Genomic DNA, 13642 nt, shown 5'->3' with positions numbered 1-13642 from the left:
ACTCTTCACTATTGTTCTAGATCACACTTTACAATGCCTAACAAAGCAACTGAAATGGAATGGACTCAGGGTTTCTCAGTTATAGAACGTAAAGATTCAGCAGCAGTTTGCTATAAGGGAAGAATCCTTTTCGTGGGCATCATCTGTGAAACCTACAATAACTATATTCTCAGCAAGTCATCCAACTTTACCGTCAGCTAGCTCTCCTCCTCCGTTCTTGGCTTTCCCCCCTGCACTGTGCATTGTGGATCCTACGGACCTTTCGCCAAAGATTAGGGCATTGGGCCATGTCACTCCCAGGATGGTGGGTCCATTCACCGACCTCTATCCCTACAGCCTTCGCACACATGAATTCAACTACAGGCATAATAGTGCACACTCGGTTGGCTACCGAGTTATTCTATATACCGGGAAGTCAACCAACAGTTGAACTCTTAAGATCATTACCCCTCTTCACTGTCGGCAACATGAGCTGTCTCCAATCGCTCCTAGATTTTCATTCCCCTATCTTAGAGAGAACACCTTGGACTTCAGTTATACAGGTTTTTTTTTAACTTGCTTCACAATTTTGTTGCATACAAAGTAGTATAGGTTGACATGCCGGTATAATAGCAAGCATGGATATTTTTGGTGCAGCACCTGGGTAGCGCTTGCTAATTGGCCTTTCAGTTACACTCAAGTGTCTGTCTCTCTGTTACACTCAGGTGTCTGTTACTGTCTCTCTCTGTTACACTCAGGTGTCTGTGACTGTATCTGTTACACTCAGGTGTCTGTGGCTGTCTCTTTCAGTTACACTCAGGTGTCTGTGGCTGTCTCTGTTACACTCAGGTGCCTGTGACTGTCTCTCTTTTACACTCAGGTGTCTGTGGCTGTCTCTGTTACACTCAGGTGTCTTTGGCTGTCTCTCTCTGTGTTACACTCAGGCGTCTGTGGCTTAGTCTCAGTTACACTCAGGTGTCTGTTGCTGTCTCTCTGTTACACTTAGGTGTCTGTGGCTGTCTCTCTGTTACACTCAGGTGTCTGTGGCTGTCTCTCTGTTACACTCAGGTGTCTGTGGCTGTCTCTTTCAGTTATACTCAGGTGTATGTGGCTGTCTCTGTTACACTCAGGTGCCTGTGACTGTCTCTCTGTTACACTCAGGTGTCTGTGGCTGTCTCTTTCAGTTATACTCAGGTGTCTGTGGCTGTCTCTGTTACACTCAGGTGCCTGTGACTGTCTCTCTGTTACACTCAGGTGTCTGTGGCTGTCTCAGTTGCACTCAGGTGTCTGTGGCAGTTTCTCTCAGTTACCCTCAAGTGATTCTAGCTGTCTCTCTATTACATATTCAGCTGTCTATGGCTGTCTCTCAGCTACACTCTCAGGCTATACTTTTTAAGCTGTCACTTGTTACTCCTCTGGTATGTATGCTCATTTTTTTTTATTATTTTTTTAGATCACGGATGTCTCTTCCCTGTGTGGACTGCAATGTCTGAACTCTCTACATTTAGACAGCACTAGACTTACAGAGGAGTCTCTCGTAGCTGTCACTTCCCTGTCTACACTGTCAGTACTCACACTATCAGGGGTCCAGTCTCTGAATTCAGATCATGTGCTGAGGCTTCTGTCAGGTGAGTGGTTTTATCATCTTCAGGTGCCTGTCTAGTCCCCTCCTCTTAACACTCTACTGGTCAACCTCTCATGGACATCTCTGTATCTGGCCCCTTGCTCTTTAAATGGCTGTGTCTGTCTTTTATCCAGTTCAGAGTCTGTATTTTTCAGGCATAGGTAACATGTCCTGTCTATATCCAATGTCTCTGTATCCAATATCTCTGTCTATATCTTGTGTCTCTGTCTGTATCTTGTGTCTCTGTCCGTACTTTGTGTTGCTGTCTGTACCTGGTATCTCTGTCTGTTCCTGGTGTCTCTGTCTGTACCTGGTGTCTCTGTCTGTACCTGGTGTCTCTGTCTGTACCTGGTGTCTCTGTCTGTACCTGGTGTCTCTGTCTGTACCTGATGACTCTGTTTGTACCTGATGACTCTGTCTGTACCTGGTGTCTCTGTCTGTATCTGGTGTCTCTGTCTGTACCTGGTGTCTCTGTCTGTATCTGGTGTCTCTGTCTGTACCTGGTGTCTCTGTCTGTACCTGGTGTCTCTGTCTGTACCTGGTGTCTCTGTCTGTACCTGGTGTCTCTGTCTGTATCTAGTGTCTCTGTATCTAGTGTCTCTGAATGTATCTAGTGTCTCTGTCTGTTTTCTTCCTAAATGGAAAGAGTCCACAGCTGCATTCATTACTTTTTGGAATTAAGAACCTGGCCATCAGGATGAGGCAAAGACACCACAGCCAAAGGCTTAAATACTCCTCCCACTTCCCTCATCCCCCAGTCATTCTTTGCCTTTTCGTCCCAGGAGGTTGGCAGAGAAGTGTCAGAAGTTGTTTTGTCTCTTTTGGAGGGTAGTACTCTTCGACATGGGACGGGAGTTTTAAGTAATCCTGTCAGTCTCTCAGTGAGAGCTTGGATGAAAGTTAGAGTCCAGAGATGCAGGGAGAGTCTTTCTGCGAAACCATCCCAACTCATATTAACAGCTCCACAAGCATTGAGCGTTGTCTAACTTCGCTTCGCTGCCTGCTTTTTCCTCTCAAGTCCATGGTGGAGGCGCTGCTACTATTCTTCACACTTGAAGGGCCGTGTTCCTGTTCCACGGCGTAGATTCCGGTAAGATTGTTTCATTTTACTTCATCAGAATGTACTGTAATTTATTTGTTTCCCGTAAGGAACTATCTTGCAGGACTTATTAAGTATATTTATAGGGCCTCAGTGAGGCTCCTTTGGTATCTTGGAATTGAGGGTTAATATTTCCCGAGGGGGATTATTGAACAGGGTTTTTTTAAACATGTTTGTTATGTGATTCAATCTGCTAATGTGTACTGTTAACTGGGCTTTTGGCTTATTACATAAAGGCCTTTGGAAGTGACGCGACCTTATGGTTGGGTGCGCTTTTTTTTTGGACAGTACGGTTCACCTTGTGACTGGACGTGTTTACGTTCTGGTTTTCCATTTCCACATTCCTGACTGTGTGGCAACTGAAAAATTAGAGTCTGCTTGTGTCTGGTTTTAGGAGGTGGTGAGTGCCCCAGCCATTGTGGGTGTCAGGTGCCGTTAAGTTTTTTCTTAGTCCATATTATTATCTTCTCTATCTAGTTATAGAGGATTCTGATGCTGAGACTGTTCAAATTTCAGATTCAAATTCTTTGACTTGTGAAGAATGTGAATAGGCCCCATTGACACAGGTCAATCATTTATGTTCGATATGCCGTATTAAAGCGCCCTGTTCCCTGGGCTCGGGGAATCAGGGGTCTGCTGAGCCATCCGCCTATGGGGGTTCTGTCCTCCGAGAGGCGAGTTCCCTACCGCTCCCTACTACTACACATGCGGATAACCAAGATTATGTTTATCCCTCCTTACAGGGCGGCTTGTTCCCCCCGGAGGTTGCAGCTCATTTTCGCTTTCACATATTTTTGCTGATTATGCGTCTGCAAAGTTCCCGATCGTCCCGGGTCTACCGGCCTTGGGTGGGCCTATACAGTTCCCTGCGGGTGTAGCTGTCCCTGAGTATTGTGCCTTTTGTTACAGAATAGCGCGTCTTCGCGTTTTACTCACACACGTTTTGAGTTATTAGAGAATCCTATCCATAATGGATACGGGAATCCGCAGTATTCTGCTTCGAATGGTTCACCTCATTAGACATGAGGGGGATGACGTAATTTCCAAATTGTCTGCTTATTGAGATCTTTCCCAGTTTTTTGTTGGAAGATCAGGGTTTCCGTTTGGCTGGTCCTGCGGGTATGCCTGTTTTCTTCCTGGGCTTTAACCTACGGGTTGCCTTATATTTTCTTTATCCGGTTAGGATGTCTTTAATTTCGATTATGTGTTTCCTTCGGGAACTTCTGGGATTGATTCTCTCTGGTTGCTTCTTTTGAAGATTGTTAAGGGACACGTTAGTCCTAGGTTTGTCTGTTTTACCTATCCCTCTGAGGGAAGATTTAGCCAACTTGACAGTTATGACCCCAGCTGCGGCTGGTCCTGCTGGGATTCAGATCTTCTGTCCTGTGGCTTATTCAGACACGTGGCGCCTGTTCTGCCTGGCTGGTCTAGTGGGGCGCTGATTGCTCACATTACTATTGTGTGTTTTCTTGTTTTTCTTTACAAGTTCAGCTAAACACTCTAAAAGGAGCCGTATGGCTGGGAGGATTGTGTCAGTCCGTATTCAGCATTCAATCTAGTGACTGGGTCAGTGGAGTTCCGCTGCGTCACTCTCTTTGCTCCGATTTCCTCGGGCCTAGAGTTTCTTTCCTCTCTTGGGAGGATTGGGGATTTATTGCCTCCTTACTGCTGTTTTGAGCGGTTTTGCCTTCTGAGGCTCTCGAATTGTCCTTGGACTTGTTCCTGCTGTGGTTCTCTTCTTGAGACCTTGCGGACTTCGTCCTTTCCTCGGGTTCCTTAGGGGGACCTGGTTCCCTTCGGGAGTTGGTTCCTTTGTAGGGACATGGGCAGTGTGGTCTCCTTGAGCTCTGTTTAGGGTTTCTTACCTACTAGCCTTGGTTCGAGTAACTTTGTCCTCAAGGTGTCCCCTTGTTCTGGGTCATAGTGTGGCTGTTGTGCCTAGGGCTCTAGTGACCTTGTTTCAGTCCTTGGAGCGTTGGACTCTGGCAAGGGGTGGTCTCGTCTTCTGGTCGGGACTTGCAAGTTTTTCTCGTTGTCCATTTTACTTTGGACATTGTATGGTATCTCCCGGGGGTCTGGTTTTCTATCAGATGGGGGATTTCAGTTTTCGGGTTCTTGTTTATTTGGGGGGCTCGGACCTCTCCTCGCTCTGGCTCTTCGATAGATGAGTTTTCATTCAGCATTTCCTTTGTGGATCCCGTTGCGGGTTGTACCGGACTGTTAGGAACTAGAGCTGGTCCTGGGTTCCCCAGTTCCAGGAAACTTGGGCGGTGTCCTTTGGTTGGGCTAGTTGAACTTGTTCAGTAGACCAGGTTTTTCTGGGTGCCGATGCCCCCTGGGCTTGCCTTTTGCCTATTGTTCGGTTTCCCTGGGTTGGCTTGCTAATATAGTGTGATGACTTTGCTGCTCTGCAAGCAAAGGGGTTCGCTGTGGAACCACTGCAGCTATAGCACCTTGTCTGTGTGCTAGCCAGTTAAATTCTTCAGGGGATTCCTTCCAGGTCCGGGCATTGGAGATTTTGTTCTCCCGGTTCAGCGTATGGCTGTGTCCTTGGGCCGGTACTCTGTCCTTCTGGCCCGTTTTCTGGCCCCCCTTTGTCTTGGGGGCTTATATCCTTCTTCGGAAGTGTGGTCCCTATCTTAGGGCTTCTCCTGGCTTTGGGAGGTTAGGTTGCAGGATGTTGGGAGAACTTTTTCTCTATTCTGCTACCGGTTCTAAACCTTGTTGATTCTATTTGAATTGGGCGTTGCCTCCCCTTTTTGTCAGGACCCATTTAGGTCTTGCAAGCTTGGTTTGATTTGGGGGGTTTTCCTTTTATGGAGTGTTTCGTAACCTGTCGGTTCCCTTTTGGTTCTTCCTTGCCTTATTCCTTTGGGAGTTTCGGCAGGGTTCCCTTTACTAGTAAAGGGTGCGTGGTGGGGGACCGACTGTTGGGCGACAGTGTCTCCCGGAGGACTGTTGGCTCAGTTGTGTCTGATGTTGCGGTCTCTACCTAGGCTTCCGGGCTTTCTGCTGGTCGGTGTCCTTGGGGCCTTTTCCCTTTCTGTTTTCTCATTTTTGTACGTAGCAGGGTTTTTTGTTGGGTAGTGGGTTTCAGGCCTGGTGCCCTCAGAATGGGCCGCCTATTGTACCCTCCCGTTTTGGCATTCAGTGTCCTCTATAGCTTGGATATTGTTTTCCCAAAAGTAATGAATGCAGCTGTGGACTCATTCTTTCATGTAATTGGCAAGAGTTCATGAGCTAGTGACGTATGGGATATACAATCCTACCAGGAGGGGCAAAGTTTCCCAAAACTCAAAATGCCTATAAATACACCCCTCACCACACCCACAATTCAGTTTTTACAAACTTTGCCTCCTATGGAGGTGTTGAAGTAAGTTTGTGCTAAGATTTCTACGTTGACATGCGCTTCTCAGCATTTTGAAGCCCGATTCCTCTCAGAGTACAGCGAATGTCAGAGGGACGTGGAGAGTATCACCTATTGAATGCAATGATTTTCCTAACGGGGGTCTTTATCATAGGTTCTCTGTTATCGGTCGTAGAGATTCATCTCCTACCTCCCTTTTCAGATCGACGATATACTTTCATATACCATTACCTCTACAGATAACTGTTTTTTATTACTTAAGACACCTCAGCTATGGTTTTGGCACTTTATGCATTTATATAAATTTCTAAATATATGTATTGTACTTATATTTGCCATGAGTCAGGTTCATGTATTTCCTTTTGCAGATTGGTAGTTTCATATTTGGGGAAAGTTAATATTAAGAAATATTTTTATTTTTTTTTACCTGGGGTTTAGTCTTTTTTTCAATTGACTACTTTGTTTCAAATTGCGGGTTGACTTAGGCTCGCGGGTGCGCCAAATGCTACACTTTATTGCGTCATTCTTGGCGCAATAATTTTTTGGCACGAAAGGCACGTCCGTTGACCCGAGATCGTCATTTCCGGCGTCATAATTGACGCAGAGGTTTCACACAGGGTTGCGTCGTTAGTGACGCGAGTGTGTCATTTCCGGACATGGTTGGCGCCAAAAAAGTTTTAAGTTACGTTGTGCGTCATACTTGGCACCAAACTTTTTTCATTATTTATTTGCCCCATTGCTGTTTGCCTCTTGCCTTTTTTTATGTCAGAGGGCTATGCTATTTGCATTTTTTCCCATTCCTGAAACGGTCATATAAGGAAATTGATCATTTTGCTTTATATGTTGTTTTTTCTTTTACATACTGCAAGATGTCTCAATCTGATCCTGCCTCAGAAGTATCTGTTGGAACTTTACTGCCTGACATCGGTTCTACCAAAGCTAAGTGCATTTGTTGTAAAATTGTGGAGATTATATCTCCTAATGTCATTTGTATTAGTTGCCATGATAAACTTTTACATGCAGATAGTGTGTCCATCAGTAATAGTACATTGCCGGTTGCAGTTCCTTCAACTTCTAATGTACATGATATACCTATGAATTTTAAAGAATTTGTTACTGATTCTATTCAGAAGGCTTTGTCTGCATTTCCACCTTCTAATAAGTGTAAGAGGTCTTTTAAAACTTCTCATAAAGTTGATGAAATTTCAAATGACCGACAACATAATAAATTATCCACCTCTGATGAGGATCTAAAGAGAGAATTGAAACAATGGCACTATTTAGGCAATCCCCACTATTGTTAATTACTGAGTGCGATCAACAATTAATCACACTTCTGGAATGAATAATAATATATGTGGGTTGGTGCTTGTGCATAAATTGAAATTTCAACAAAAAATGTGGAAGTATGAAGATTAACCACAGGATAGTATGCACCTATAGCACTCTAAGCCCAGACTTTAGAGTGGTACTAGTACGAGAAAATACTTTAAAATATAACTTTTATTGTTAATTGATTAAAAAGTGTAGACAAAATACAACACACAGAGAATTAAAATCCTCAAAGTAAGCTCTGTCTTATTAACACCAAACCATGATGAACACAAGTAATTTAGTTAATGCCTATGATATACAGTTGCTGTGTGTCACACAGGTAGGATAGTAAAGTTTGTGATGTCCCCTCATTATTATCACGCGAATTGATGGGTATAAAACACTTGTTGAGTACCGAGATTTGGTTACTTATAGTAGAATCATCTACTTAATAAATATGGTCACGTACCATTATTGGATATCCCTGTATATTACAACAGTAATCTCAATCAAGTATTATCTATTCAGATAAATAGCAGTACATATATGGGATTCCTTATAATATTTCTGTGATAAAAAATATATTGCTTTTGAGATTTATATCTTAATGGTGGTAGATCTCAAAAATAGTTTGAGAATCTTTACATCATTTATTTCCTATAGGATTGTTAACGTTAACATGTATGTTAACCTCAGATTGTCCTATGAATGCTACACCGGTAAACCTCACTCCCCCAAATATGAGAAGTGATAAAGGCACTAAATGTAAATAACACTGTAAACATTAGTAGGTATAGCTGATAAAATGTATATATATCTTTATATTAACCACTGTTATTGCTTCTTTTAATCACTAATCATATATTGGTCGTGCTTATCCCTATCGGATTGGTAGTAAATTATTGTGCTCACGCTATATTATTAAAAAGGTTTATGTACGTCAGTTAGGTATTGCATGTGCATAGTAGGTTAATAATATAAATCTTATTACCTCCGCTAATATGTATTGGGTTCACTAATAGTGTGACAATACTACTTCACTAAATCCACTAGTGCCAATAATATGACATTGGAAGAGTTTTTGTTCCTCCCTTTATATATAACATTTCAACCTGGGCTACTAATCTATATAGCTCAAGCTATTCCCATATGATCAGTGTTCATAAAAGTATGAGAGGTAGCTAATATATACATAACCTATCAATAACTTTGAATTGGTATATTCATAAAAGGGAGGAACAAAAACTCTTCCAATGTCATATTATTGGCACTAGTGGATTTAGTGAAGTAGTATTGTCACACTATTAGTGAACCCAATACATATTAGCGGAGGTAATAAGATTTATATTATTAACCTACTATGCACATGCAATACCTAACTGACGTACATAAACCTTTTTAATAATATAGCGTGAGCACAATAATTTACTACCAATCCAATAGGGATAAGCACGACCAATATATGATTAGTGATTAAAAGAAGCAATAACAGTGGTTAATATAAAGATATATATACATTTTATCAGCTATACCTACTAATGTTTATAGTGTTATTTACATTTAGTGCCTTTATCACTTCTCATATTTGGGGGAGTGAGGTTTACCAGTGTAGCATTCATAGGACAATCTGAGGTTAACATACATGTTAACGTTAACAATCCTATAGGAAATAAATGATGTAAAGATTCTCAAACTATTTTTGAGATCTACCACCATTAAGATATAAATCTCAAAAGCAATATATTTTTATCACAGAAATATTATAAGGAATCCCATATATGTACTGCTATTTATCTGAATAGATAATACTTGATTGAGATTACTGTTGTAATATACAGGGATATCCAATAATGGTACGTGACCTTACTGTGATGAGGATCTATCTGATTCAGAAGATCCTTCCTCAGATATTGACACTGACAAATCTACTTATTTATTTAAAATGGAGTACAGGTGGCCCTCGTTTTACGCCGGTTCAATTTGCAACGTTTCAGAATAACAACCTTTTTTTTCAGTCATGTGACTGCTATTGAAAAGCTTTGGAAAGCAGTGCACTAATTAAGATAGCCAGTAGGTGGAGCTGTCCGCTTGTTTTGCAGCAAAGTTGTGCAAATTAGCAGACTGAAATTGATCTGTGTACACAGAGCAGACATTAGCTATCGAGCAACAAGATTTAGCAGCCACTTCCCTATTATCTTCCTGTCCAGCTGCATGAGGTGAGGGTGCCCAACTGCCTATTAATCACTGCAGATTGAAATGCATAGAATAGGCGCAGACCCAATATTATCTAACATGCTAACAATGCAGAGAACTGATTGCAGAAAAATCAAACTAAGTTCATTAAACTTGGTTTGATGATGATGATGCAGTCTGTTGTGTGAATAATTAGGTGCTGTTAGCAAATGTTTTTGTTCATTAAACGTAGTTTGATGATGATACAATCTATATTATTAGGTTTATAATGCTGTTTAGCATTTAAAGTCTTCATTTCAAAGCTTTAAAAATAATGTATTAGGTGTTACTTATGACAATTTTGAGAAGGGCCTGGAATCTAACGCCCTCACTTCCCATTGACTTACATTATCAACTGGGTTTCAATTTACAACGCTTTCGTTTTACAACCATTCCTCCTGGAACCTAACCCTGGTGTAAACTGAGGGCTACCTGTATATGCGTTCTTTGTTAAAAGAAGTGTTAATTACTTTGGATATTGAGGAAGCTAGTCCTCTTGATATTAAAACCAGTAAACGTTTAAATTCTGTTTTTAAACTTCCTGTGGTTACTCCAGAGGTTTTTCCTATTCCTGATGCTATTTCTGATATGATTTCTAAGGAATGGAATAAGCCGGGTACTCCTTTTAATACTTCTGCAAGGTTTAAAAAATTGTATCCTTTACCAGCAATTTCAATAGAGTTTTGGGAAAAGATCCCCAAAGTTGATGGGGCTATTTCTACTCTTGCTAAACGAACCACTGTTTCTATGGAAGATAGGAATCTTCCATAGGAATAGATAGGAAGCTTGAATCTTATCTAAGGAAAGCCTATTTATATTCAGGTCATCTTCTTATGCCTGCAATTTCTTTGGCTGATGTTGCAGCTGCTTCAACTTTTTGGTTGGAGAATTTAGCGCAACAAGAATTGGATTCTGACTTATATAGCATTGTTCGTTTACTACAACATGCTAATCATTTTATTTGTGATGCAATTTTTGATATTATATAAATCCATGTCTTTAGCTATTTTAGGTAGAAGAGCTTTATGGCTTAAATCTTGGAATGCTGATATGACATCTAAGTCTAGATTACTATCTCTTTCTTTCAAAGGTAATAATTTATTTGGTTCTCAGTTGGATTCTATTTCAACTGTTACTGGGGGGAAGGGAGTTTTTTGCCTCAGGATAAAAAACCTAAGGGTAAATCTAAGGCTTCTAATCGTTTTCGTTCCTTTCGTCAAAATAAGGAACAAAAACCTAATCCTTCCCCCAAGGAAACTGTTTCCAATTGGAAGCCTTCCTCAAATTGGAATAGATCCAAGTCTTTTAAGAAACCAAAGTCAGCCCCTAAGTCCGCATGAAGGTGCGGCCCTCATTCCAGCTCAGATGGTAGGGGGTAGATTAAGGTTTTTCAAGGATGTTTGGGCAAATTCTGTCCAAAATCAATGGATTCAGAGCATTGTCTCTCAGGGGTACCGAATAGTATTCAGAGTAAGACCTCCTGTGAGAAGATTTTTTCTCTCACGCATCCCTGTAAATCCAGTAAAAGCTCAGGAAGTGTGTTTCAGACCTGGAGGTTTCAGGGGTAATCATGCTGGTTCCTTTTCAGGAACAAGGTCTGGGGTTTTATTCAAATCTATTCATTGTCCCAAAGAAAGAAAATTTATTCAGACCAGTTCTGGATCTTAAATTTTTGAATCGTTATGTAAGAGTACCAACTTTCAAGATGGTGACTATAAGGACTATTCTGCCTTTTGTTCAGCAAAGACATTATATGTCTACAAAAGACTTGCAGGATGCTTACCTTCATATTCCGATTCATCCAGAACATTATCGGTTCCTGAGATTCTCTTTTCTAGACAAGCATTACCAATTTGTTGCTCTTCCATTTGGCCTAGCAACAGCTCCAAGAATCATTTCAAAGGTTCTGGGTGCCCTTCTCTCTGTAATCAGAGAACAGGGTATTGCGGCGTTTCCTTATTTGGACGATATCTTGGTACTAGCTCAGTCTTTACGTTCTGCAGAATCTCACACAAATCAACTAGTGTTGTTTCTTTGAAAACATGGTTGGAGGATCAATTTAACAAAAAGTTTCTTGATTCCTCAGTCAAGGGTCACCTTTTTAGGTTTTCAGATAGATTCAGTGTCCATGACTCTGTCTCTAACAGACAAGAGACTTTTGAAATTGGTTGCAGCCTGTCAGAACCTTCAGTCTCAGTCATTCCCTTCAGTGGTTATGTGCATGGAAGTTTTAGACCTCATGACTGCAGCATCGGACGCGATTCCTTTTGCTCGTTTTGACATGAGACCTCTCCAGCTTTGTATGCTGAATCAATGGTGCAGAGATTATACAAAGATATCACAGTTAATATCCTTAAATCCCAATGTTCGACACGCTCTGACATGGTGGTTAAATCACCAGCGTTTAGTTCAAGGGGCCTCTTTTGTTCGGCCGACCTAGACCGTGATCACAACAGATGCGAGTCTTTCAAGTTGGGGAGCTGTCTGGGGATCTCTGACAGCACAAGGAGTTTGGAAATCTCAAGAGGCAAGATTACCAATCAATATTTTAGAATTCTGTGCAATTCTCAGAGCTCTTCGGTTTTGGCCTTTGTTGAAGAGAGAACGGTTCATTTGTTTTCAGACAGACAATATTACAAAGGTGGCATATGTCAATCATCAGGGTGGGACTCACAGTCCCCAAGCTATGAAAGAAGTATCTCGGATACTTGTTTGGGCGGAATCCAGCTCCTGTCTAATTTCTGCGGTTCATATCCCAGGTGTAGACAATTGGGAGGCGGATTATCTCAGCCGTCAGACTTTACATCCAGGGGAGTGGTCCCTCCATCCGGATGTGTTTTCTCAGATTGTTCAGATGTGGGGTCTTCCAAAAATCGATCTGATGGCTTCTCATCTAAACAAGAAACTTCCCAGATACCTGTCCAGGTCCAGGGATTCTCAGGCGGAAGCAGTCGATGCGCTGACACTTCCTTGGTGTTATCAACCTGCTTATATCTTCCCACCTCTAGTTCTTCTTCCAAGAGTGATCTCCAAAATCATCATGGAACAATAATTTATGTTGCTGGTGGCTAAAGCATGGCCCCACAGGTTTTGGTATGCGGATCTTGTTCGGATGTCCAGTTGCCAACCTTGGCCACTTCCGTTAAGGCCGGACCTACTGTCTCAAGGTCCGTTTTTCCATCAGGATCTTAAATCATTAAATTTGAAGGTATAGAAATTGAACGCTTAGTGCTAAGTCATAGAGGTTTCTCTGACTCGGTAATTAATACTATGTTACAAGCTCATAAATCTGTCTCTAGGAAGATTTATTATCGAGTTTGGAAGACTTACATTTCATGGTGTTCTTGTCATAAATTCTCTTGGCATTCTTTTAGAATTCCTAGAATTTTACAGTTTCTTCAGGATGGTTTGGATAAAGGTTTGTCTGCAAGTACTTTGAAGGGACAAATCTCTGCTCTTTTTGTTTTATTTCACAGAAAGATTGCTAAACTTCCTGATATTCACTGTTTTGTTCAGGCTTTAGTTCGTATTAAGCCTGTTATTAAATCAATTTCTCCTCCTTGGAGTCTTAATTTGGTTTTGAGGGCGTTACAGGCTCCTCCTTTTGAGCCTATGCACTCTTTGGACATTAAACTACTTTCTTGGAAAGTGTTGTTCCTTTTGGCTATCTCTTTTGCTAGAAGAGTTTCTGAGCGTTCTGCTCTTTCTTGTGAATCTCCTTTTCTGATTTTTCATCAGGATAAGGCAGTTTTGCGGACTTTATTTAAGTTCTTACCTAAGGTTGTGAATTCTAACAACATTAGTAGGGAAATTGTTGTCCCTTCCTTGTGTCCTAATCCTAAGAATTCTTTGGAAAAATCCTTACATTCTTTGGATGTGGTGAGAGCTTTGAAATATTATGTTGAAGCTACTAAAGATTTCAGAAAGATTTCTAGTCTATTTGTTATATTCTCTGGTTCTAGGAAAGGTCAGAAGGCTTCTGATATTTCTTTGGCTTCGTGTTTAAAGCTTTTGATTCATCAAGTTT

General features: G+C 41.3%; 1 protein-coding gene across 1 annotated transcript in view; it reads left to right on the top strand.

Moving 5' to 3' along the window:
- The window catches only part of LOC128659681 (uncharacterized), a gene marked incomplete at its 5' end in the record, with an annotated part of 378536 nt that overhangs the window by 249891 nt on the left and 115003 nt on the right, over positions 1-13642 (top strand). The window contains 1 exon segment of the mRNA XM_053713253.1: positions 1433-1607. Within this exon segment, the coding sequence (XP_053569228.1) occupies positions 1433-1607 (175 nt within the window).

This window comes from Bombina bombina, chromosome 5 (genome assembly GCF_027579735.1).
Source record: "Bombina bombina isolate aBomBom1 chromosome 5, aBomBom1.pri, whole genome shotgun sequence".
Classification (NCBI taxonomy): Eukaryota; Metazoa; Chordata; class Amphibia; order Anura; family Bombinatoridae; genus Bombina; species Bombina bombina.
This window is presented reverse-complemented; position numbering and strand designations above follow the sequence as displayed.